This window comes from Phascolarctos cinereus, unplaced genomic scaffold (genome assembly GCF_003287225.1).
Source record: "Phascolarctos cinereus isolate Bilbo 61053 unplaced genomic scaffold, phaCin_HiC Scaffold_4;HRSCAF=312, whole genome shotgun sequence".
Taxonomy (NCBI): domain Eukaryota; kingdom Metazoa; phylum Chordata; class Mammalia; order Diprotodontia; family Phascolarctidae; genus Phascolarctos; species Phascolarctos cinereus.
The window spans coordinates 674,001,341-674,026,565 of NW_027555847.1; the positions used below are offsets into that span (position 1 = coordinate 674,001,341).

General features: G+C 49.8%; 1 protein-coding gene and 1 long non-coding RNA gene across 3 annotated transcripts in view; one reads left to right on the forward strand and one right to left on the reverse strand.

Annotated features, from left to right (window-relative positions):
• APC2 (APC regulator of Wnt signaling pathway 2) overlaps window positions 1-25,225 on the forward strand; it is a 44,608-nt gene that overhangs the window by 17,599 nt on the left and 1,784 nt on the right. Inside the window, 14 exon segments of the mRNA XM_021008987.2 lie at window positions 1,068-1,232; window positions 1,848-1,938; window positions 5,026-5,251; window positions 6,425-6,533; window positions 7,430-7,543; window positions 7,891-7,992; window positions 9,883-9,981; window positions 10,242-10,617; window positions 10,990-11,085; window positions 15,682-15,821; window positions 16,850-16,927; window positions 17,589-17,705; window positions 20,060-20,274; window positions 21,055-25,223. Coding sequence (XP_020864646.2) covers window positions 1,068-1,232; window positions 1,848-1,938; window positions 5,026-5,251; window positions 6,425-6,533; window positions 7,430-7,543; window positions 7,891-7,992; window positions 9,883-9,981; window positions 10,242-10,617; window positions 10,990-11,085; window positions 15,682-15,821; window positions 16,850-16,927; window positions 17,589-17,705; window positions 20,060-20,274; window positions 21,055-25,223 — 6,097 coding nt within the window.
• LOC110223442 (uncharacterized) lies at window positions 18,837-24,560 on the reverse strand. 2 transcript variants are annotated; one of them, XR_002328699.2, is made up of 3 exons: window positions 24,338-24,560; window positions 19,698-19,802; window positions 18,837-18,958 (listed from the first exon to the last, which is right to left on the reverse strand). It is a non-coding gene; the product is annotated as an uncharacterized LOC110223442 (long non-coding RNA). The 2 variants fall into 2 exon arrangements; XR_002328700.2 differs by lacking the exon at window positions 24,338-24,560 and adding an exon at window positions 21,608-22,036.

Sequence of the window (25,225 nt, forward strand, 5' to 3'; positions counted from 1 at the left end):
TCAGAAAAAAAAATGTTGTCTAATCATGCCTCCTCCATTCTGTACCTGTGAAATTGATTTTTTGGACCTAAGGGTAGCACTTTACATTTGTCACTATTGAATGTCATTTTATTAGATTTAGCCCAAGGCTCTAGTGTAAGAGCCTGTAAAGATCTTTTTGGATTCTGACTCTGTCACAGTGTATTAGCTATCCCTCTCAGCTTGGAATCATCTGTAAATTGAATAAGCATATCATCTTTGCCTTCATCACTGATAAAATTGCTAAGCAGAACAAGTCAAACACAGATCCCTAGGATATTATACTGGAAATCTACTGCAAGTTGACATTGAACCATTAATGACTAGATTTTGAGGCTAGCCATTCAACCAGTTATGACTCTATAATCCACATATCTCCATCTCCTCCAAAAGAATAGTGTAAGACACTTTTTTTAGAAGCTTTGCTAAAATCAAGGTAAATGAAAACCCCAGAATTTTCCTTATCTCTTAGTTTAATCCTCCCGTCAATACTCCTAACCTCAAGGAAATGAGGTTCGTCTGGAAGGACCTTTTTGAGGTCACCTTGCTGGCTTTTTATAATCACTGTTTCCCTTTTTAGATATTTGCCAACCATCTCTAAACAATCCATCCTAGAGAGTTCCCAGGAATCTAAGTCAAGCTCACTGGCCTGTAGTTTGCTGACACTGTTCTTTTCCCTTCTTCGGACACTGGGGCCACATTTGCTCTACTCCCATCCTGTGGGACCTCTCTCATTCTCCATGAGCTTTCAACTGTCACTGACAGTGGGATAGCTGTTACCTCAGCCTGTTCTTTCAGGATCTGAGGACGTTACTCGTGTGGACCAAGTGACATGAACTCATCAAGGGCACTTAGGTTTCTCTTACTATTTCCTTACTTATATGGGGGCATCAAATGATAAAGTTATACCAGATCATAGCCCTTCTAGCTCTGATTCTCTGATCCTGCGATAGATGGACGGTGTCTAGAAAGTCAGACTCTTGAGTTTCCCTTGTCACTCCCAAACTTATCTTCAATCTGTGTCTCCCCCACTCCTCATCCTGTCCCAGGTGCTGGAGGAATTAAAGATGTCGGGGCCGGGCCCAACAGCTTCCTATGAGCAGCTGGTGAGGCAGGTGGAGGCCCTGAGCCGGGAGAACACCCACCTGCGGAGAGAACTCCAGGATAACTCCAGTCATTTGTCGAAGTTGGAGAATGAGACCTCTGATATGAAGGTATGACTAGGGGGGCACAGAACCTAGAGAGACAGGGACATTGGGATGAGAGAGATGGGGTCACAGACACAGGATATGGAAAGGGGGCCATGGGACATCAAGAGCTAGGGACACAAGGATATGGGACCCATGGGCTAGGGTTGGGGGGAGCAGACCATAGGATTAAGGGCTATAGAGACAGAGATTATGACTGAGTGGTGGCAAGGCTAGGGATTGGGGGAGGAGATGAGGTGGGTCTGGGACTGGGATCTGTTGAGGTAGGAAGCTGGAGATGGAGTGTTAAGGAAGTATAAGTTGAGTTGAGATACGGTGAGAACAGTTCTGGGAGCTAAGCAATGGGGAGATGAAGGGGGGAAGATCGTATAATGGAATCCATTGCTACCCACCCACCCCACCCCCGCCCCAGTCAGATTTCAACTGCCACACTGACAGGCAGCTATGTTGGAAAGAACAGTCCATTCCTTCCTCTCTCTGGGCCTCAGTTTCCCCATCTGTAAAATAACAATCCCAGGTAGCAATCTTCCTTGCTCCCAGGGGCTGTGGTGGGGGTGGAGGAGTGAGCCCTCACTCTGGAAGGTGGAACCTGACCGACCTGGGGTTTGCTTTCCTTCCTAGGAGGTGCTGAAGCACCTTCAGGGGAAGCTAGAGCAAGAAGCCCGAGCAATGGTATCATCTGGGCGGACTGAGTTATTGGAGCAGCTGAAAGGTAAGGGGGAGGGGGAGGGAACCCTGGGGCTCCATGTCTGGGGGAAAAGCTACGACAAAGCTCCTGTCATCCTGGAACATCCAGGCTAGTAGGAGACATGGGTCGGGAAATGGGTACAGTGTGGAGAGCTCTGGATTGGCTCTGAGGAGACCCAGGCTCCGACTCTTTTAATTCATCTACTCACTTAGAGATATTTCACTCTCTTGGCCTCAGTTTCCCCATCTGTACAGTGAGAGTTGGAATATGTAGTCTTTTGACCTAGTTCTAGATTCTATGATTCTGTGACTGTGGTTCTAACCTTGAATGAAACAAGGAAAGGACAGAGTGCTCAATCAATCAACAAGCATTCATGAAGCACCTACCGCATGCCAGGCATTGGGCTAGATCCTAGGCACACAAATATGAAAACAAAACAGTCCCTGCCCTCAAGAAGCTTACATTCTACTTGGGGGAAACATGTATGTAGGCAAACACAAAATATACACAAGCCAAATACAACCCATTTTTTTTTCCGGAGGGGAGAGGCACTAGCAGCTGAGTGGAGGGGTTGAAACAAGGTCTCATGTAGGAGCTGGTGTATGGGCTGAGCTTTGAGGGTGGTGAGGTGGTGAGGGCCTGAATTAGGACAGTGACTGTGGAAGCGGAGATAAGGGGACAGATGCCAGAGATGTTATGGAGGTGAAATAGAGACCTGGAAACTGTTCCCATGCTAATGATGTGGGAAAGTTAATAATTGAGGAACATGCTGATAAATGCTCATGAATCTGGATAATGATGGAAAGGATGGTAGTGTCTTCAGCAGAAATAAGAGGCTTAGGTTCAATTCTATTTCAGACATGTTGAGTTTGAGGAACGTCCATTTTGAAATGCTCAATAGACAGTCAGTGATGCTAGACCAGAGCTCATGAGAGACACTATGGCTGGAAATGTAGATCTGGCAGTTGTCTGAATAGAGATGTAATTAAACCCATTGGAGCTGATGGGAAAGAAAACATGGAGAAAGAAGAGAAGAGGTCCTGGGAGAGAGAGTCTTGCAGTACAGCCACAGTTAGCATGGATACTGAGGAGGGGGACTGAGAAGGAGCAGTTAGACAGTTTAAGGAGGAAGAGAATCGAGTTGAGACAAGTTTCAAGAAAACCCAGAGAGGAGAGAGTATTCAGAAGGTGGTCAGCAATGTCAAATGCTACATGGATCAAGGAGGAAGACTGAGACACAAGTGTACAGGGATCCTGAGATTTATACAGTTGGATAAACTCAACTGATGGCTTTATATAGTTCAGCCAAGTGCACATCCCCAAGGTGTAATGTCAGGGGATTTGGTAATTCTATCTCAAAGACTCGATCTGGTAACTTTGGAGAGTACTTGTGATGAGGTTGGAAGATAGATTTCTTTTTTTTATTATTATTTATTTTTTGATTCTAGATTTCAAGGTATTGAGAAGCGAATGGTATTAAACTAACAAAAACAATCCAAGTAGGAAAAGTGAAGCAGTTGACTGGGGGGGGGGGGAAATCCCTGCATCAAGTATCTCTGATAGAGGTCCGATATTCAATATATGTAGAGAACAAAAGTAAATATATTAGGCTAAGAGCCATTCCCCTAATAGATGCATGGTCAATCAATCAACAGGTTTATTGACTGTTTGCTCATTGCCAGGCACAATGCTAAGTGCTGGGAATATAACAGCTCTCCGAAGAAGAATTACAAACCATTAGCAAGTATGGAAAACATTGCTCCAAATCGTTTATAATAAGAGCCTTGCAGATAGAAAGAACTGAGTGAAGTGAACAAAATCAGAGGATGTGGAAGCAGTGAACCTAAAGAAAGCTTTTCCTAGGAGCTTGGCTATGAAAGGAAAGAGACATATAGGACCATGGGGATGGTAGGATCCATTGAAGGCTTTTTTTAAAGGATGGGGCCCCCTGGACACATATGTAGACAGTAGGGAAGCAACTTGTAGATAGGAAGAGACTGAAGATATATTACTGTGAGTATTGGACAGAAATATATAGGGTTTAAAAAAATTTTTAAATAATATTTTATTTTCCCCCAACTACATGTAAGAACAATTTTTACCATTTAAAAAAAAGTTTTGAGGCCCCCCTGCCCGGGCTTGTGCTGGCTGCAATCAGGGGTTCCCTGGGGTGCACACTCCACAACTCGGGCTCCAGCCAGGCTCGAGGTTCTGCCTATCTCAGCCCATGGGGGTCCCACCCCCCCAGCTTGACATGCCTGTGGGCGTGTCGTGGCCCTTGTACCTGAAAACGGTCGCAGCCAGCATGGAGGCCATGCTGGCGGAGGCAGAAGTGGTGCACAAGTACTACTGACCCAATCTGACTATACCTAAAGTCCCCCCAAAACGTAGTGAACTCAAGATAGCTTCTGGGGCTGAAAACCAGAGAAGAGCAAGATCAGATTTGTCAGCAGCAGGGGTCTACATGGTCAGCATTTGATACGGGGACTTTTATTGCATTTTTATATATGTGGACAATCAATTTGCTTGTCCCGATACCCTCAGGGTTCTCCATGAACATTAATAAATTCAGCTGTGTTTGTGGTTTGACTTGTGTGACCTGAGAATTATTTGAATGAACTCTTCCCAGCCTTTGGAATGTAATTTGGAAGCTATATAAAACATTTTGGAATTTAAAAAAAAGTTTTGAGTTCCAAATTCTACCCCTCTCTTCCTCCCCTCTCCCATCCCTGAGACAGTAAGCAATCTAATATAGGTTATACATGTGTAATCATGTAAAACATTTCTGAAAAATGTGGTTTTAATCCCAGCCCTGCTATTCATTAGTCATTAAAGTCATTTGGGCCTCAATTTCTTTATCTGTCAAATTAAGGAGTTTGACTAGATATTTCCAGCTTCCAGTCCTATGACACTTGTGTGATCCTGAACAAGTCTTTTTTCCTCTCTGGACCTCTGTTTTTCCATCTGTTCAATGGGGAGAATGATCCCTACTCTCCCTACTTTCTAGGGCCATGATGAGTTGCAAGTAAGAAGCCATTGCTTGGATCCTGGGTGCAGGGAAGCTCACAGCCCCTGCTTACCTTCTGTCCTGGCCTCTCTCTCCTCTCCCAGCCCTGCAGATGGATATCACCAACCTGTACAACCTCAAGTTTCAGCCCACAGCTCTCGCTGCAGAGCCAGGCAGCCAGAACCGGAGCCGGAGCCGAAGCCCTGAGGGCAGCCCCCTGCACTGTGCCGCCCCTGCACCTGCTGTTCCCGGGCTGTCCAAGAAAAGAGAAGAATCAGGAGAATTGAGCAGGGCCACTGTCCGGCTGCTGGAGGAACTAGACAAAGAGAGGTAAGAGGGAGCAGGGAAGATGAGGCCCTTCAAGAGTGTTGACCAATATGAACAGCCCTGGAATCAGGAGGCCTGGGTTTGAGTCCTGAGTCTGCCACTAACTCGGTGTTCTGCCTTGAGCAAATCTCTTCCTTTCTCTGAGCCTCCTTGCTGTGTGACCTTGGACAGGTCACATATCTTCTCTGGGCCCCAGTCTCTCCATTCAGACAATGTGAGTGGGCAGCACAATCCCTGTCCCTCTGAGTGTTGTCATGGGAAGGGTCCAGGGCTCTGGGAACATGCTGGAGGTCTTTGGGAGAAAGAGGTGATTCAACATCCTGCTTTTTATCTCTTCTACCTCTCATCTTGGAGGGTGGGAATGAGTCAGGAACCTCTCTGGAATTTATAGAACCTTTGCATCAACTGCGAACAGCACAGTGACCATTTTTCACTTTAGTTTTTGGTCCCATCTACCCCCTCAGTATCTGACTTTATTTGCCTTGTGTCCTATTTCTTCTCTCTTTGCCTTATTTCTCTCTCTCTCTCTCTCTCTCTCTCTCTCTCTCTCTCTCTCTCTCTCTCTCTCTCTCTCTCTCTCTCTCTTTGGCTAGGCAATGGGGTTAAGTGACTTGCCCAGGATCACACAGCTTGTAAGCGTCAAGTGTCTGAGACCAGATTTGAACTCAGGTCCTCCTAACTCCAGAGCCGGTGCTCCATCCACTGTGCCACCTAGCTATCCCCTCATTTCTCTTCCACTATGAGTTTTCTGTCAAGTCGATTCAACTCAACCATCATTTTTATGTGTGCCTATTGGAGCCCCAAAATTGATGTTGGGGAATATATTCAAACAAGAGAAGATCCCAGACCTTAGGCACTGTACAAGGAGCCCTAAGCTTGGAGCCAAGAGACTCCAATCCTTTACTAGCCATGTGACCTTGAATAAGTCAATTCCCACCCTTGAGCCTCAGTTTCTCTATCTGCTAAATTAAATTAATGACACTTGACTAAAACTCACTTCCTCCCGGGCTTGTTGAATGGAAAGTCCTTTGCAAACAATGACACAGACAGAGAAGAGAGCTAAGGTTGTTACTGGGAGATTAGTGAGAGAGAGAGAGAGAGAGAGAGAGAGAGAGAGAGAGAGAGAGAGAACACTGATGGCATCCTCTCATCTATGTCCTTCCCATCTCCCACCAGGTGCTTCCTGCTGGCAGAGATTGAGAAGGAAGAACAAGAGAAACTCTGGTATTATGGGCAGCTCCAGGGCTTGTCCCAGCGACTAGATGAGCTGCCTCGGTCGGAGACGGTGAGGGGGAATGGGGCAAGGTGGAGGGTCCAAGGGTTTGAGTTCTACATCTGAAGAGTTGGGGAGGGGACTTGTGTGGCTGGACTGTTCAGCTGTCATCTCTGGGAGAGAGGAGGAATCCCCCTCCAGCCCTATGGTCCACCCTCACCACCCCTCCAGCTTTATTTGTTTTTTGGTAGTTTTAATTCTATTTTCAGTTTTGAATGCTCTCCCTTCCTTCATGCGTTGAGAAGGCAAGAAAATCTAAACCCCCTACAAATATGTACATTCATGCGAAATAAATTCCCAGAGCATCCATGTAAAAAAATAAAGAGAAAAAAAATCTGCTTCAATCCATTCTGAGTCCATCAGCTGTCTATCTGGAGGTAGATAGCATGTTTCATCATGAGTCCTTTCAAACTGGGGTTGGTCATTGTGTTGATCAGAGTTACTGTCTGTCACAGTAATTATCTTTACAATATCGCTGTTGCTGTATAAATTGTTCTGATTCTGCTCACTTCACTCTATATCAGTTCATACAAGTCTTCCTAGGTTTTTCTGAAACTACCCCCTTCATTATTTCTTACAGCATAACAGTATCCCATCACATTCGTAACTTGTTCGGCTGTTCCCCAGTTGAGGGGCATCCCTTCAATTTCCATTTCTTTGCCATTACAAAAAGAGAGGCTATAAATATTTTTGCACACATGAGTCCCTTCCCTCTTTCTTTGAGCTCTTTGGGGTATAGACCTAGTAGCAGAATCCCTCGGTCAAAGGGTATACACAATTTAATAGCATAGTTCCAAACTGCTTTTCAGAATGGTTGGACACAGCCCCACCAAAAGTGCTTTAAAGAACTCGTTTTCTCACAGATCCTGCCGCGTTGTCATTTTCCTTTTTTGTTATATCCCTTTCAGTTTTCCATGCAGACAGACCTGATCCGGCAGCAGCTGGAGTTCGAAGCTCAGCACATCCGAGCGCTGATGGAAGAGCGATTCGGGACCTCGGACGAGATGGTGCAGAGGGCTCAGGTGGGGACCGGGAACCTGACACTAGAAAGACCTCCCTCCACCTTTATAAAAACACACACGGTCAGGGAGAGCTTTGGGCTGAGGACTAGAGGTGGAGGGAGGACTAGACTGAAGAGAGGGCGCAGAGCCAAGGACTGGGACTGGATTGAGGGCAGTGATGGAGCCAAGGATTAGGAGTGGGGCCAGACGCAAAGACTCGATTGAGGGCACTGATGGAGCCAGCGCCTGAGGTCCGAGTCACGGACTGGGGCCGGCTGGTGGCAGGGCGTGAAGCCAGGGGGCGGAGCCGGGGTTGGGGGTCGCGCTTGCTTGGAGACGGACCCTAGCCCAATATTTTAACACCGTAGATCCGAGCCTCTCGCCTGGAGCAGATTGAGAAGGAGCTTGCGGAAGCCCAGGCTCAGACCCAGACCCGGGAACGGGCGCAGCAGCCGCAGCCAGAGCACCAGGTACCTCGGGGTGGTGACATCCGGGCTCAGGAGACGCCTGCCTCACCTCCCCACTCCAGTTTGGTCACCACTGTGCTCTGGGTGCTCCCGAGTCCCTGGGAAGTGGAAGTGAGGGATGGGGGGGGGGAGGCCAGCCCCAAAACCGTTACCTCCCATCTTCCCTAGAGGACAAGCCGAACTATGAGGGAGGCACAAATGAATGAGATCTAATGGTGGAACTGTTGGCATCATAGGGGCGGAGAGGAGAGGAGAGAACCTTGGGGCAGGAACTGTAGGACAGGGAGCTAGGAACATTTCAAGTTAGCCTCCTTGCCCTCTGCAAGGGGTGTGTGAGTGTGTGTGTGTGTGTGTGTGTGTGTGTGTGTGTTCAATTTGATAAGCATGTTTGTGTGCCTACTATATGCTAGGCACTGAGCTAGGCACAAGGGCAAACATGAAATAGACTTTGTCCTCAGGGAGCTTACACTCCACTGCAGGGAAACACCATGAACTCAACATGTAAGTAAATAGGAAATATTTTTTGAGAAGCCAGTCAAAGTAACTGAGGAAATCAAGAAATGGTAGCCTGTGGGAGGTGTCACTTGAGCCAGACATTAAAGGGGACTGAGGGTTCCAAGAGACGAGAGGGAGCCTTGGAAGGAGAGCTTTCCAGGCCTTGGGGGGCAACCCAGGGGGGAGGTGGGATGGAAGGGGAACCAGGAGTGGGTGAATTTGCCTGCAGTGTTTATGAGGGGGAGTCTTGGGAAATAAGTCTATAAAAATAGCTTGAAACCAGATTGCAATGGCTTTAAATGCCAAACAGAAACTTGCATTTCCTCCTAGAGGCGACAGGAAACCACTGAAGTTTCTTAAACAGGGGAATGACAAGGTCAGATGTGTGCTTCTACAAGGTGTGCTGGAGCCAGCTAGACAATGCGAGCCAGTTGTTAAATGTTCATTTACACCTCTAAAATCGGCAACATCTACCAATCAAGGCTTGATTGACTTTTATTGATTGTCTAGATTTAGGAAAGTGTTTATATACATATATATATATATATATATATATATATATATATATACACACACACACATATATACACCTATATATACACCTATATCTACATCTATGATTTGGCAGCTGTATGGAGAAATGGAAGGCAAGAAGCCCAATTAGGGGCTGTTTGGATAATTCAGGAGAGGTGATAACAGCCCAGACTGGAATGATGCCTTTTATGAGTAAAGAGGAGATGGAAATGAGAGATTTTATAAAGGGAGACTGGACAGCTGGTCGAGTGTGAGGGCTAAGGGAGAGTCAAGAGCTTAAGATGATTCATAGGTTGTAAACCTGGGTGCCTGCAGGGGTAATGGTGCCCATAATGGAAACAGAGGAGCTAAGAAGAGGGGTGTTCTTTTTTGTTGAGGGGAGACAATGAATTCTCTGTTGGACGCATTAAGTTTCAGTTGCCAATGGGACGTTGAGGTGGAGATATCCATTGGGCAACTAGTTGGTGATACAGGTCTGGAGCTCAGGAGAGAGATGAGAGCTGGGTATATAGATCTGGGAGTCTTCTGTGTAGAGGTGATAACTGAACCCATGGGGTATGATATGATGAGAGAGAGACAGAGATGAGAGACAGACAGACAGGAGAGAGAGAAATGGGAGAGAGAGACAGGAGAGGAGGGGGGAGATGAGAGAGCGAGGGGGGGAGGAGAGAGAGAGAGAGAGAGAGGGAAGGAGAGGAGAGGAGAGGAGAGGAGAGAGAGAGAGAGAGAGAGAGAGAGAGAGAGAGAGAGAGAGAGAGAGAGAGAGAGAGAGAGAGAGAGAAGAAAAGAGGGCCCAGGACAGAGCCCAAGGCATACCTATATTAGAGGGCAGTACATGAAACAAAAGCTCCCTTCTTCCCACAGACCTTGCTAGGGGCAAAGCCAGCAGGAGCAGAGGGGGATGGGGAGGCAGAAATCCCCACACACCCAGAGGATGGAACCAGCCAACTCAGCAACAGCAAGGTAAGAATTGAAAAGCCGTGCCCACACTTCCAAGAGCTGGGACAAAGAAGACCTGGGTCAAACAGGGGTATGTGGGCTTGGTTGGTCTGGGGATGGTGCAGCAGGGGTGGTTCCAAAAGGAATCATCCCAAGATGGGGAGAGGGGATGGATGGGTTCTCAGGGCATCTAGGTAGGGATGAAGAGCAGGGCTTAGGGATCTAGGAGGTGACAGAGAACAAGGGTCCCCATTGGAGACTGAACACGTTCATCACCACCACAGGTGGAAGTGGTGTTCTGGCTACTGTCCATGCTGGCCACGAGGGATAAGGAGGACATGGCACGGACCCTCCTGGCCATGTCAAGCTCCCAGGAGAGCTGTGTGGCCATGCGCCGCTCTGGCTGCCTGCCGCTCCTGCTGCAGATCCTCCATGACGCTGACCGTGAGGCGGGCCCCGCCGAGGGGGCCAAGGATGCCCGCATGCGGGCCAACGCAGCCCTACACAACATCATCTTCTCCCAGCCTGATGAGGGCCAGGCCAAGAAGGAGATGCGAGTGCTGCACGTGTTAGAGCAGATCCGCTCTTACTCTGAGACCTGCTGGGACTGGCTTCGGATGCAGGGCCGAGATGGGGGCCAGGGCCCTGAGGGGGGTGCTGGTGAGTGAGTAGGGGGTGGGAAGGGAGGGCCTAGAAGGGGAGGTACCTGTTGGAAAGAGCCAAGTGATCTGGGTTCTCGTCTCATCCTTATCATTGACTTGTCCTGCCTTAGACACTCCCTTGCTGTGTGACCACAGACAAGAGCCTGTTTTCTCATCTATAAAATGGGGATAATAACATTTGCCTCTCCTCCTCACAGGATCACTTTGGGGAAAGCATTTTGCAAGCCTTTCTGTGCTTTAGAAATGTCAGATATAATTATTATTGACTTGAATGACTTTGCATGAGTCACCTCACCTCTCTAGGCCTCAGTTTCCACACCTGCCTCTGAGCATTGGGTGACCTTCTCCTTCCTCTTTCCCTCTCCCCCAGGGCCCGTTCCTATTGAGCCGCAGATCTGCCAAGCCACATGTGCAGTGATGAAACTCTCTTTTGATGAGGAATACCGCCGGGCCATGAATGAACTTGGTGGGTATAGAGGGAGGGAGGAAAGGAGGGAGGACAGTAGATTCACTGCTGAGTACTGGGAGAGACTCCAGGGAGATCTGTCAGCTGTTCTTTGGGAGAGGCCTTGCTACATGCTTGGTGAAGGGGAGGGGTGGGGAGAGGGAGGCCACAGGGAAGAACTGGGCTCCTCTCCTCTTCTTGGATTCAGTGGATGACACCCATCCTCACCTACACTCATGCAGAAGGATCTCTTAATGTACTAGGAGTGCAGAGAAAGTGCTATGAGAAATTTGAAGAGGGAAGGGTCATTTTCACCTGTTCAGTGGAGGAAGTAGGTTCAGCAGAATCCTAATCAGGGTAGGGTGGAAGGGGCTTTGTCCCAAGGTGCCAAATTTAGAGGGAGCTGACATTACCAGTGGTCTGTTAGCCAAGCAGAAATAACCAAGATTAGCACCAGTCAATCAACAATCATTCATTTAATGTCTGCTTATGAGCCAGGCATTGTGTGAGGGGATGGGGATACCAGTACAAGGACTGAAATAATCCCTACTCACAAGGAGAGATAAGAATTGATAGAGATAGGTAGATAGATGCACATGGTTTTATCTATCAGTCTATATAGATAGATATAGATGGTGTACTTATCTATAGATATGTACATATAGGTATATATGTATGCAGGATAAATATAAAGTTAATAAAATGCAAAAAGATGCAATGCCATTAAACACAAGGTAGTCTGGGAGGAAGGGAGGACACTAGCTTGTTGGGAGGAGCCAGGAAAGGTCTCCTGCAGAAGATGGTGCCTGAGCTACCTCCCAAAGGAAAAGGGAGGCACGCCAAGGCAGGGGTAAGGACAGAATACATTCCAGGCATGAGGAATGGCTATTATGCAGGCACAGAGAGAGAAGATGGAGTGTTATGTGGGAGGGGCAAAGAGAAAGCCAATGCAGCCCTGGATCACAAACTGTGGGAGGGGGAGTGAGGTCCACAAGCCTGCAATGATAGCTTGGGGCCAGACTGTGAAGGGCTTTAAAAGCTGAAGAGGGTTTATGTTTCATAGTTAAGATGCGATAGGAAGCCACTGGAGTTGACCAAATAGGGAAATCACAGAGTTAGATCTGCATCTGAGGACAATTACTTGGGTGGCAGGGTGAAGGGTGAACTGGAATGGGGAGAGATTCAAGGCAAGGAGACCAGTGAGGTGATTGCAACAATAATTGAGGTGAGAGTAACTGTGTGAATCTGGGCAAGTCACTTAATGCCCGTCTGCCTCAGTTTCCTCATCTGTAAAATGTGGTTAATAATAACCTACCACCCAACACTGTGGTGAACGTGGGAGGCTATGTGAGAAGGGAGAAGGAGCTGGATGTGAGAGGTGTAGTGGAGGTAGAAATGGTAAGATTGGGGAAAGGGAGAAGTCAAGGAGAATGATAAATCTGGGAGACTGTAAGGATGGCGATACCTTTGACAGAAACAGAGAAGCTAGAAGGGGAAAATATAAGAAATTCAGTTTGGAATATGTTGAGTTAGAGATGTCTCCGGTACATTCGTTTTGAGATGTCCACTAGGCAATCGGTGATGCACAAATGAAGCTTAGATGACAGATGAGGGCTAGAAACACACACACACACACACACACAAATACTCACATGCATACATACACACATGTATATACACACATACACATCTATATGTGTGTTGTACAGATGATACACCATGTAACTGTGTATATGTGTATGGACAGCTAGGTGGCACAGTGGATAAGGTGCTGGGCTTGGAGTTAGGAATACCTGAGTTCAAAATTGGGCCTCAGACACTTACTAGCTGTGTGACCCTGGGCAAGTCACTTAATCCAGTTTCCACATCTGTCAAATGAGCTGAACAAGGAAATGGCAAACCACTCCAGTATCTTTGCCAAGAAAATCCCCAATGGAGTCACGAAGAGTCAGAAACTGGCCTCAGACACTTGACACTTGCTAGCTGTGTGACCCTAGGGAAGTCACTTAACCCCCTCAGACACTTGACACTTACTAGCTGTGTGACCCTAGGGAAGTCACTTAACCCCGATTGCCTCACCAAAAAGAAAAAAATAAAAGTAAAAATAAAGAGGGGGAGGCTTGGGCATGTCTGAAAGCAGTAAGGAAGGAACCACTTGATAGGGAGAAATTGAAGATTAGAGATATGAGGGGGGGATGATTGAGGGGTTAGGAGCAAGCACACTTATGGAGCCTTTGGTCCTAACCAGGAGAAGCCTTTGTTAGATACACCCTAGGGAAAAGGAGGAGAGTGTGGGAGATGCCAAGGGGCTTTGGAATGAAGAGAGTGGAAGAAAAGGGAAGCCAGGCCAAATGACCTCAGTTTTTTTCAGGAAAGTCTAAAAAGGGTCTTCAGCTGGGGTGGGGGTGGGGAGGAGGTGAGGAAGGTTTGAGGAGGGAAGAGAAGGCTTGGAATAGCTTCTGTGGGGAATGAAATAGAGAATGGAATAAGGAGGAAGAAAAGGACTGCCTTGCTGTGGTAAAGACTTAGTTGAGCCTTGCATACCATGCATTGGGCATGTGCCCAGTTGGTGTGGCAGCAGCTTGTGGGTAGGATCAGAAGGAGGCCGGGGGAGGGAATAGGGTTTGGGGACAAGATGATGAACCAGTCTTGGACGTGCTAAGTCTGAGAGGAGGGCAGGGCCACCAAGGGGGATGCCCAGCAGGCGGTGGTACGTTATGCTTTGCCCCTGAGCGGGAGCTCAGAGATCATTAAGGGGAGGCTGGATTGTCAGGGTTGTGCGCAGTCAATTCCTGCTCAGCTCCTGGCAGGCTATGTCTCCATGCCCTTGGACATCCCTTCTGCTCCAGGATTCTATGGCAAGGCTGAAGGGAGAGATAAAGTTGTTTTGGCTCTAGGCTGGCAGGCGCCATTACTGGTGTGTGATGTGGGTTTGCTGTTGACATCCTGGAAACCTCTGCCCCTGAGGGATGGTGTCCTTGTGAAGCAATGGGAGGGGAAACATCTGTGGGCATGACTATGTTGCTGTGTCACTTTATTTGGGGGGCGGGTGTTAAATGTAAGCATGAGGTCAGCGTTGAAAACCTGTAAGTATTTCTGCCTCAGCTTTAGACTGATGAAAGCTGTAGGAGTTAGGAGACAGGATGGGTTTCCCTTGAGACAAGATAGTGGTGAGAAGGAGGAATTCAGGCTAGGCCAGGCATGCAACGGTGGTAATAGGAGAAGCAGAAGGGATGGTCCCTTACACACCCCAGGGGGCAGGGAGTGAAGGTAGATCAAGGCAAAAAGACAGAACAGTGCAGGAGAAATAGGAAAGGTTCAAGTTCCAATTTTATTATTAACTAGCTGTGTGACCTTGGACAAGTTGTTTAAACTGAGTCTCAGTTTCCTGATCTATAAAATGAGGATGATAATACCTGCACAATGCTACTGAGGTTCTAAGCCCTAAACACCTAGGCCATGCTCTGGTGGAGCCTGCTAAGAGAGAGTGCATGATGGAATGGGAAGAGCCCTGTACTTAGAGTTGGGAGACTTGGGTTTGAATCTTGGCTCTGATGCTTACTGGCTTTGTGACCCTGGGCGAGTTGCTTAATGTGAGCTACAGTTTCCTCTTCTATAGAAGGGGCTAACAACATTTGTGCTCCTCACCTCAAGGTAGGATGTGGAGGAAAGTGCTTTGTAACTCTTAACAGCATTGTAGAAATGTAAGTTATCTTTACTGTAAGTCAAGGCCTGGTGGAACCATTTGTGTTTAGCCCAGTTAAGTACATACAGGCATATCACCAGAGGCTTGGCCATCATGGCGGGGGGAAGTTTTTTTGGCCACAGCAACTCCTTTGATGTCTTTTAAGGCACAGAGAGTTTGGGATCTTCATTGTTGGCCAGAGGCCTACCACATAAGACTTATTGATGATGAAAGCATGATTTGTTTTTTTTTCCTGGTTTTTGTTTTTGTTTTTTAAGAAATAATAAAATAATAATAAAAGAAGACAGAGACAGAATGGGACAGTGGAAAGAACCCTAGGCTAAGAGTCAAGATGCCTGGGTTCTAATCCCCTTGACCTTGAGCAAGTCTTTTTTCTGGGCCTCAGTTTCTTTTATAGATCAGCTTCCTGATCTATAAAATGGAAATAATAACCTGTGCATACCTCAGAAGTCGCTTAGAATGTAAGCTCCTTGAGAGTAGGGACTGTTCAGGGCAGCTAGGTGGTACAGTGGATAGAGCACAGGGCCTGAAATCAGGAGGACCTGAGTTCAAATCCAGCCTCAGACCAAACAGTTGACACTTACTAGCTATGTGACCGTGGGCAAGTCACTTAACTCCAATTGCCTTTAAAAAAAAAAAAAGAAAAAGAGATTAGGGACCGTCTATTTGTACCTCCAGCACTTAGCACAGTGCCTGGCACACAGAAGGTGCTTAAGAAATGTTTATCGATTGATTTTCTGGTGCCTCCCCTTGCCGTGGAGATGACTGAGCTCTTAAAGTTCAGTGTATTTGCCTAAGTTCCCATCCAGGGCTGCTCTGAGGAAAGCATTTTCGTGCGGCCTGCTATTGTCCTCGCTGAGGAACACGGCTGCCAGGCCTCACCTGGGGGTGTGACAGCTCTCTTCTTGCAGGTGGGCTGCAGGCTGTCGCAGAATTGCTGCAGGTGGATTATGAGATGCATAAGATGACCAATGACCCTCTGAACCTGGCCCTGCGGAGATACGCGGGCATGGCCCTCACCAATCTCACCTTTGGCGATGTCGTCAATAAGGTGCGTGTGCTTGTCGGGGTTTGGCTGGGGGGGGACCTGCCCCAACCCCTGGCCCAGGACTCCACTACTGAGAGGGGAGTACAAAGGGATAATGTGGGAGAATTTGATGTCGCCATCATTCTAACCCTGCGAAAGGCTAGGGGCACCCTTGGGACTTCCTCCTGGGTACCACAGGATGGCTTAGCACTCATCCCAAAAAACCAACCAGCTATGCGACTCTGGGCAAGTCCCTCCCCCTATCTGAGCCTCAGCTTCCTCATCTGGAGAATAAGGGGTTGCACAGGAGTGTCCCTGAGGCCACATGTGGTCCTCCAGGTCCTCAAGTTCGGCCCTTTCACTGAATCCAAACTTCACAGAAATCCTCTTAATAAAAAGATTTGTTCTGTATAACTTGGACTCAGTCCTCAGTCAAAAGGCTGCACTCAAGGACCTAGAAGGCCACATGTGGCCCTGAGGCCGCATGTTCCCCGCCCCTACGTGACTAGATGATCGCTAATGTCTCTGTGGCACCTCCAACATTCCACATACTACGTTCATTCACTAAACTGTAAGCTCCCTGAAGGTAGGGACTTAGGTTTTTGTCTTTCTATCCCTAGCACCTAACAGTGCCTGGAACTTAGTAGACTCAAGTGTTATCTCTTGCTGAATTCTATGGTTCTTTCCGTTTTTGAAGGCAGCCATCGCTGGTATGGACATGGTCTGGAGTCTGGGGTACCTTTCCATGTCCTCTTTTTCCTATAACCCAAATTAGTTCCAGATTATTTAGCCTCTGTTTCATAGAGGATGAAACCAAGGCTCAGATAGGGGAGGTCACGTACAGGTCAACGACAGAGCCAGGAGTAGACCCTGGGGTACTCCCCTTGGGGATTGGGGATCTAGGAGACCCTACCCCTGAAGGTGAATTAGAATCCCTGGGTGCACATAGATAGTACAAGCCCAAGATAATAGCAGGAGATGCTCTCAGACTGGACTTTCCTTTGATGTCTAAGTAAGACATCACTGAAACGCCCTCTCCCGTTCCTTGGCAGGCCACACTGTGCGCCCGGCGGGGCTGCATGCAGGCCATCGTGGCCCAGTTGGCCTCGGACAGTGAGGAGCTCCACCAGGTAGGTTGGTTAAACTCTCTGGGCCCAGAGCCAGAACCCAGGGGAAGGCAACGGGCAGCTGTAGGTATTGGGGATTGGATGGGTCTAGGCCCCCAAGGAGGATGTTAGCCCGGTGCTAGGCCCCATCTCTGTCCTTAGAACTCTTTTTCGGACAGGTTTCCAGTTCCCTCTGCGCCTTGGTCACCCTTCTGCAGGCGCTCTAGTTTGCCAGTGCTCTTGCCCACGTGGGATGTCCAGAACTGAACATAGTACTGTAAACTCTTATCAGGGCATTAGCTATTCATTCTCATTTATTCTGGACACTGCGCCTCTGCTTGCATTAACTTTTTTGATGCCAATTCATATTGTTGACTCATATTAAGCTGGCAGTCCACTTAGATCCCCAAATCTTCTTTTAAAAAATTCTAAATTTAGGAGCCATCAATAAAAACAAACATTTTAATATGTGAACAAGAATAAAAAAACACAAACCTTCTAAATTTATTCTCTGTAGTTTTTCTTTTAAAAAGTATAGGCCCCAGGTCCTTTTTTTTTAATCTAATTAGCCACATCTCTTCCATCCTGTTTTTTGCATCATTTTTTTTTTTGCTTTAACACATAAGCCCAGGACTTTACACTCTTCTCTTTTGAATATCCATCCTTCTCTATCCCTGTCCTCCAGGTGGTGTCCAGCATCCTTCGCAACCTATCCTGGAGGGCAGATATCAACAGCAAGAAGGTCCTACGGGAGGTGGGCAGTATGACCGGGCTCATGCAGTGTGCTCTTCGAGCCACCAAGGTGAGCCCCAGACCAACAAGGTGGCACAGTGGATGGAGCGCTGGGCCTGGAGTCAGGAAGATCTGAGTTCAAATCCAGTCTCAGATACTTACTAGTTATGTGACCCTGGGCAAGTCAATTAACTTGTTTTCCTCAGTTTCTTCATCTGTAAAATGGGGCCTACCTTGTAGGGTTGTTGTGAGGATCAAATGGGATCATATTCATAAAGCACTTAGCACAGTGCCTAGCACACAGTAGGTGCTACGTAAATGCTTATTCCCATGGTGACTTGTCCGACATGACCTAGCTGCTTCTGCCATCTAGCCCCTCAGCAGTGCTAAGGGTGGTCTGTCCCCACTCCATGCTTCAAGGGAGCATCCAGGCACTGAGAGAAAGGTGAAGAGGAAAAGGTTCCTAATATGAGGACCCCTTTTGAATGACAAAAAAATTCACCCCCCCAACTACACACACACCAGTAGCTATATTATAAGTATCTGATGATTGACAAAATAATGGATTTGAATGGATTTGCATTTTGTTGATCACATCAGCATCTCTATATATTTGAAAAAGTCATACTTTATGCATGAAACAGATGGAAAGAAAGTAGATCCCCATTGCCAAACCAATCCTAAGAGTCTCTTTCCAACCCTATCTCATTCAGCAGACCACCAAGGTGTTCATTTTTTGCACTGACCATAGGGTACAGTGACTTAAACAAAGTGTGTCTTGGGGGAGGAGGGTCAGTGGGCCATTGAAGGCTGTCCTCCCTGTGGTCTCTCTGTCATCTCCCCCTCTAATCTCTGTTATCATTCTCACCATTGTCACCCTCTCCTGCAGTCTCAACATTACGGAGTCTAGCTAGCGCTAGAGGTTGTCCCACTTGGAAGAGGCCATCCCAGACCTAAGGCTAGAGGCTCTCCCGCCCAACTGTCTAGGGATTCGCCTCTGTGCACTTAGTAGAGATTCTGTGAAACCTCTTCTGGAATGAGGACCCCTTCTGAGTGACAAAAGGCTCCATTCCTCTTCCCAGCTCCCCAAACCCAGCAGGGGCTGTGCTCTGAGTATCTGTTGAGAAAAATGCACAGTGACAAAAGGCAGCTGTGAGTTCTGTAGTGTTTTTGAACAGATGCATATTTTATTAAACACAACAGCGTCCACATACATTTGAGAAGTAGCAATACTCTGAGATGTGTGAGGCACATTATTTATTCAGCCGGCAGAAGAAGTGTACGCTTGTGTATTATACAGTGACTGTGCAGGTTTTCTTGGTGCTAATTAAAGGTAAAAAATAAATTAATTTTAAAAAAAGGTAAAAAATAGTGGCACACGTGGATGAGCTTGCATGCACACACACATAGGTATGCGTATATGTACACATATATAATACATATATGTACAACATATACCTATATAATACATATCTATACATCTCTACACATATACATATATATACATACACATACACATACATATATAATATATATATATATATGTACACACATACATATAAACCCCTCCCTTGAAATAGAAAATGCTGGGGCCTCTACTGTGGAAGCACTGATCTAGTTAAACTTCCTTATTTTACAGATGAGGAAACTAAGCTGGGGTGGGGGAGGGGATACTTGCCTAAGGTCACCCAGCTAGTTAGTGGCAGAATGGGACAGGGATTCTTGGCCTTCCCTGTCCCCAGCTCCTCCTATTGCATCACTCTGACCTCCTGGTTACCATCTAATCCTACGATAACACACACATTTACTAAATACTTTCTATGCTCCAAGTGCGGAGGGATAGTTATAAAGATGCTGTTTATCCTGTATGTGTCTTGTATGTACACAGTTGTTTACATACTGTGTTCCCTCTCCCCTCCCCCACCATTAAATAAGAGCTCCTTAATGGCGGAGACCATGCTTTTTGCCTTTCTTTCTATCCCTAGCACTTAGCCCAATGAGCACAGAGTGAGCATGTGATAAATTTCTTGATGATGATGAAGAAAAAAACCACAGGTCTTACCCTCAAGGAGCAATCTTCTACAGTCATCTCTGTCCCTTCTTTCATCCCTGTTTCTGCCATCTCTAACCTCTTCTTCCATCCCCATCTCTCCAAGTCAAACCTTGTCTTGATTAGAGAAGACACAAGGTCACACAAAGCAGGAGAGAAGGGAATAGAGCAAGAAAAAGGATAAACAAGAATCCATTCCAGGGAAGCAGTGGTTGGGAGTGGTAAGGAAGGAGCCCTCGGTCCCAGGAGTGGGATTGGAGGTTGGTGTGGCTGGGAGAGGATAGACTTGGGCATGAATGAGCTGGTACAGTCTCAGAGGTGGAAGGTGGTAGTGCCAGATGAACAGGGAATGACTTCAATTCTCCCCCTCCCAGGAGTCCACACTGAAGAGTGTCCTCAGCGCCCTATGGAACCTGTCGGCCCACAGCACAGAGAACAAGGCCGCCATATGCTTGGTGGATGGAGCCTTGGGCTTCCTAGTCAGCACTCTCACCTATAAGTGCCAGAGTAACTCACTAGCCATCATTGAGAGCGGCGGGGGCATCCTCCGGAATGTGTCCAGCCTCATCGCCACCCGGGAGGACTACAGGTCAGTCAGCTCTCTCCCTCTACTCTTACTATCCCCTCCCTCCCCTATGCTGCCTGGCTCCAAAATTCTAGGACAGCGAGCTGCTGCTGGTTTGGAAACCAATGCTAACATTGCTTAGAAACAGTTTTTATTCTCTTAGGTGGGTTAACCCTTCTCCTGGTTCATTCTGGTTCCCATTCCATAACAGCCCAGGTGACATTGTCATAAGACTCTCTGAGCTGAAAGGGATAACTGAGGACAGGTAGCCCAACCTGTCCCATAAGTGCACGTCTACTAGGATTCAGGCCTCCACATGGAGATTTCTGGCGAATGGGGTGATCACTACCTTCAGAAGCAGAAGGATCTATTTCGGGATAGCTCTAATCACTAATCTGTCTCCCTGACCCATTGTTCTAAGCCCTGGGGCCAAGCAGAAAAGGTCAGACTCCTCTTCCTCTTACTATTGCTAGTTCTCATTTAAACAGCTCTTTAAGCTTTACAAAGGGCTTTTCTCTCAGAACGCCCTCTTCCCTAAGCCATCCACATGGTCATCATGGCATGTGGAGATCATCCAGTCCGGTTCCCTTATTTAAAGCACCTGAGGCCCACAGCCCAAAGTCATAACAGGAATCTGGAAAATTCTGACTCGACAGATTCCCCCAACAAATGGGCCTGGGTCATGACTCCAGGAAGGTGGCCTATTTGGAGAGTTCTCTCCTCCAGCCCCCTTGTGGACTCCCCACAAGCCTGAAGCTGGGGAGGTGTTTAATGGGGGTCCCCTCCCTTATCTCCTCCCTCCAGGCAGGTGCTCCGGGACCACAACTGCCTTCAGACGCTCCTCCAGCACCTGAGGTCCCACAGCCTGACCATCGTGAGTAATGCCTGCGGGACCTTGTGGAACCTGTCAGCTCGCAGTCCCCGCGACCAGGAGCTGCTGTGGGACCTGGGGGCCGTGAGCATGCTGCGGAACCTGATCCACTCCAAGCACAAGATGATAGCGATGGGCAGCGCCGCCGCCCTGCGTAACCTGCTCACGCACCGGCCCCTCAAATACAAGGACACGGCGGCCGTCATCTCCCCAGGCTCCTGCATGCCCAGCCTCTATGTACGAAAGCAGAAGGCCCTAGAGGCCGAGCTGGACGCCAGGCACCTGGCCGAAGCTCTGGATACGATGGAGAAGCAGAGCCTGAAGGGTCAGGTTGCCAAGAAGCCCCCGCTACGCCACCTGGACAGTCTGGTCAAAGACTACGCCTCCGATTCTGGTTGTTTTGATGACGAGGATGTGCCCGCCCTGGCCCCCGGGGTGGAGGTGGGTAATCCCTCCGTCCTCTCCATGTTTCTCAACAGTCCTTACCTGCAGGGTCAGGCCTTGCCACGCATGACGGCCCCACGCCGAGGTCCCGAAGCAGAGAAGGAGGACGGCAGCAGCGGCAGAGGCAGTATGGATGCCAAGAAGGGGGTGATGGATGGGACCGCGGCGGCGGCTGAGAAACTGGCCACCAAACTCTCTGTGGCCGTGGCCAAGATCGATAAACTGGTGGAGGACATCTCGGCCCTGCACACCTCCTCAGAGGACAGCTTCAGCCTCAGTTCGGGTGACCACGGGCTGGACTGGCCCTCAGGGCCCGGGGAGGTCCGGGAGGCCAGGGCCCAGTCATGCTCACCCTGCCGGCTGCCTGAGGCAGGGAGGAGGGAAGGGGTAGGGAGGGCCCACCCGCTCCTCAGGCTGAAGGCGGCTTACAGCAGCCTGTCCAATGACAGCTTAAACAGCAGCAGCACCAGTGACGGCTACTGCCCCCGAGAACACATGAATCCCTCCCCAAGGGCCTCGTTTGCCAGCTATCGAGAGGAGCTTCAGAGGTACCAGCAGCGCCCCAGCCGGCTGGACCTTAAGAACATCGTGGCTACCCAGCCAGACAGGAGAGAGCCCCCTTCTCAGGAGTCCGCTGCCCCCCAAAGGCCAGAAACCCAGGATGGGCTGCAGAAGTCATCCGTATTCCCTGGGGAGTGGGCCCTGAGGAAGGAGTCAGAGTGGCCCAAAGACAGGGAGGGCAAGCTTGCCACTGATTCTCACGTGCACACCATCAAACTGTCGCCCTCCTATCAGCATGTGCCTCTGCTGGAGGGTATGGCCAAGGTCGGTGCTGTTCCCTTTCCCAGCAACGGGGCCGGTCCAGCAGCCAGGAAGCAGGCCTGGTTGCCCACAGGGACCCTGAAAGGCACTGAGGGTCTGAGCAGGATCCCTGAGAAGCTGCCAGCCCCAGCCCCACCTGCTCCGGCAGCAGAAACCTTACAGAAGTATTCCGTGGAGGACACACCCATCTGCTTCTCCAGATGCAGCTCCCTCTCCTCCCTCTCCTCAGCCGACCATGGCATGGATGGGAGAAGCCGCAGTGAAGACAACGGGCTGGACAGTGACTCTTCCCTGGAGATCCTGGAGGAGCCCGGGCCCGGCGAGGGAGAGGATGACGGGATGGAGGATTGGAGGCCCCGTGGGACTGCCTCCCTGCCTGTGGCCATCCCTGCCCCACGGGGCGACCAGGCTTTCTTGTCCCAGGCCCGGGGGGATGAAGGCGCCTCTCCCTCCCGACAAGAAGACATGACGCCCTCCAGTTCCTCCGAGAACTACATCCAGGAGACCCCCCTCGTCATGAGCCGCTGCAGCTCCGTCAGCTCCCTGGGCAGCTTTGAGAGCCCCTCCATTGCCAGCTCAATCCAGAGTGACCCCTGCAGTGAGATGGTGAGTGGCACCGTGAGCCCCAGTGAGCTTCCCGACAGCCCAGGGCAGACCATGCCCCCCAGCCGGAGCAAGACCCCGCTCCCAGAACGGGAGACCAGCCAGTTCAACCTGCAGTGGGAGAACAATGTCAAGAAGTTCATGGACATCACCGACTTCAAGGAGCGCTTCCAGCTGCCCCCAGACCTTGACAGCACCATCTACTTCACGGTGGAGAAGCCGGACGAGAACTTCTCCTGCGCCTCCAGCCTCAGCGCGCTGCCCCTCCACGAGCACTACGTGCAGAAGGACGTGGAGCTCAAGCTCTTGCCCCCTTTCCCTGAGCGCGGAGGTGGACTTCACTTCGCTGGCCACGAAAAGCGGGAGGATCCTGGGCGGGAGGAGCGGGTGGAAGGACCCCGTGGGGGCCGGCCCCGGCTGGAGACCCACTCCGAGGATGACCTGGAGATCCTGAAGGAATGTATCAGTTCGGCCATGCCCTCTCGCTTCCGGAAGGTCAAGACAGCCCTGGTGCCGGGCTTGTCTGCGGGTAAGAAGGGACTACACGTGCCCGTCTACATGCTGGTGCCTGCGCGTGCCCACGCCAGCATGGCAGCCAGGACCCCTCGGCCTTCCCGCAGCCTGTATAAAGAGGAGGATTCCTTCACGGACTCCGCCGAAGGCACACCAGTCAACTTCTCCAGCGCCACGTCACTCAGTGATGAGACCCTTCAGTATCCATCCAAGGACAGCCAGGGGCAGCGGGCTGAGAGGAGGGAGCCCGTCTCTCGGCGGGTCACCTCCAGCCATTCTACTCCAACCAAGATGGCGGCCGCCTACAAGCACAGAGCAGGAGGGGCCTGCCTGCCACTATCAAGCAGGGGCAATGAGCCGACCCGAGGCTCTCTCAAGAACCTGCCCAACCTAGAACCGACCATTAGCCGGCCCAGGAGTGCCCACTCCGAAAGGGACGGCCGTTCCAGGGGAGACAGTGCACATCCACACGGGGGTCACGGGGATGTTGCCTTTCAGTCTTTATGTCACACTACGCCCACTGAAGAGGCAGTTTACTGCTTCTACGAGAATGATTCCGACGATGCTCCTGAGGGCCCAGCCCGGAAGGCACCAGCAGGAGCCCGGGCCCCAAAGAAGGAGCATCGGGCTGGCAAGAAAGAAACAGAGCCCCAGCCCAAAGCGGGGCCACCATCCTCCGTGCGGCCCCAAGCGCCTGCCAAATCCCAACACAAACTGATTGCCGATGAGACCCCACCCTGCTACTCCTTAAGCTCTTCCGTGAGCTCGCTCAGTGACCTGGACCTTTCAGATAGGGATGGCGGGCAGCCACACGGCAAAGGGGGCCTGCCCCACCTTCAGACCCACAAGCCTGTACATGCCAAGTCCCTGCCATCAGCTCCTGGTCGGGACAGTTCCCCCAGCTCCCCGAGCCTCAACTCCGATGAAGATCTGCTACAGAGGTGTATTGGCTCGGCCATGCCAAAGAGACAGCGCCACACAGCCCGGCACCGTAAGGCCGAGCGAAAGCCCAAGCAAGCGGTCCCCAAGGCCGCGGGCAGCAAGGAGCGAAAGGCTGAGTTACAGAGGGAGCTAGGTGAGGAGGTAGGCTCAGACCGAGCCTCGGACCTGGACAGCGTGGAGTGGCAAGCTATTCAAGATGGTGCCAACTCCATTGTGACGTGGTTGCACCAGGCAGCGGCAGCAGCAACATCCTTCTCCAGGGAACCCTCGTCTGAGTCTGACTCTATCCTCTCCTTTGTGTCTGGTCTGTCAGTGGGGTCCACCTTGCAGCTTACCCTTGGAAGGGAAGAGCAGAAGCGAAGGGGGAAGGAGACTGGAGGAGAGGTGGAAAAGAAGGAACAAAATAAGACTGCTGAGGAGTGCAAGAAAGGAGGGGAGGCCCGGACCCTCAACCGCCGGATGTCCCGGGGCCCGGAAAAGCCAGCCAGTGCCCAGAAACCCGTGTCCAATCTTCCAGCAGTGTTCCGGGGTCGAACAGTCATCTACATGCCCACCCTGGCCAAGGGTACCCCCAAGCCTCGATCCCCTCCAAAGAAAAACGTGCCCAAGACTGAGCCCCCTGCCAAACCCCTCACTCTCAGTCAGCAGAGGTCCCGGAGCCTCCACCGGCCAGGGAAAATCTCAGAGATGGCCGAGTTGACACTACCCAAGAGGAGTGCCACACCCCCTGCCCGGGCGGCTAAGACCCCCTCCTCTGGCTCTTCCCAAATCTCCACCCCT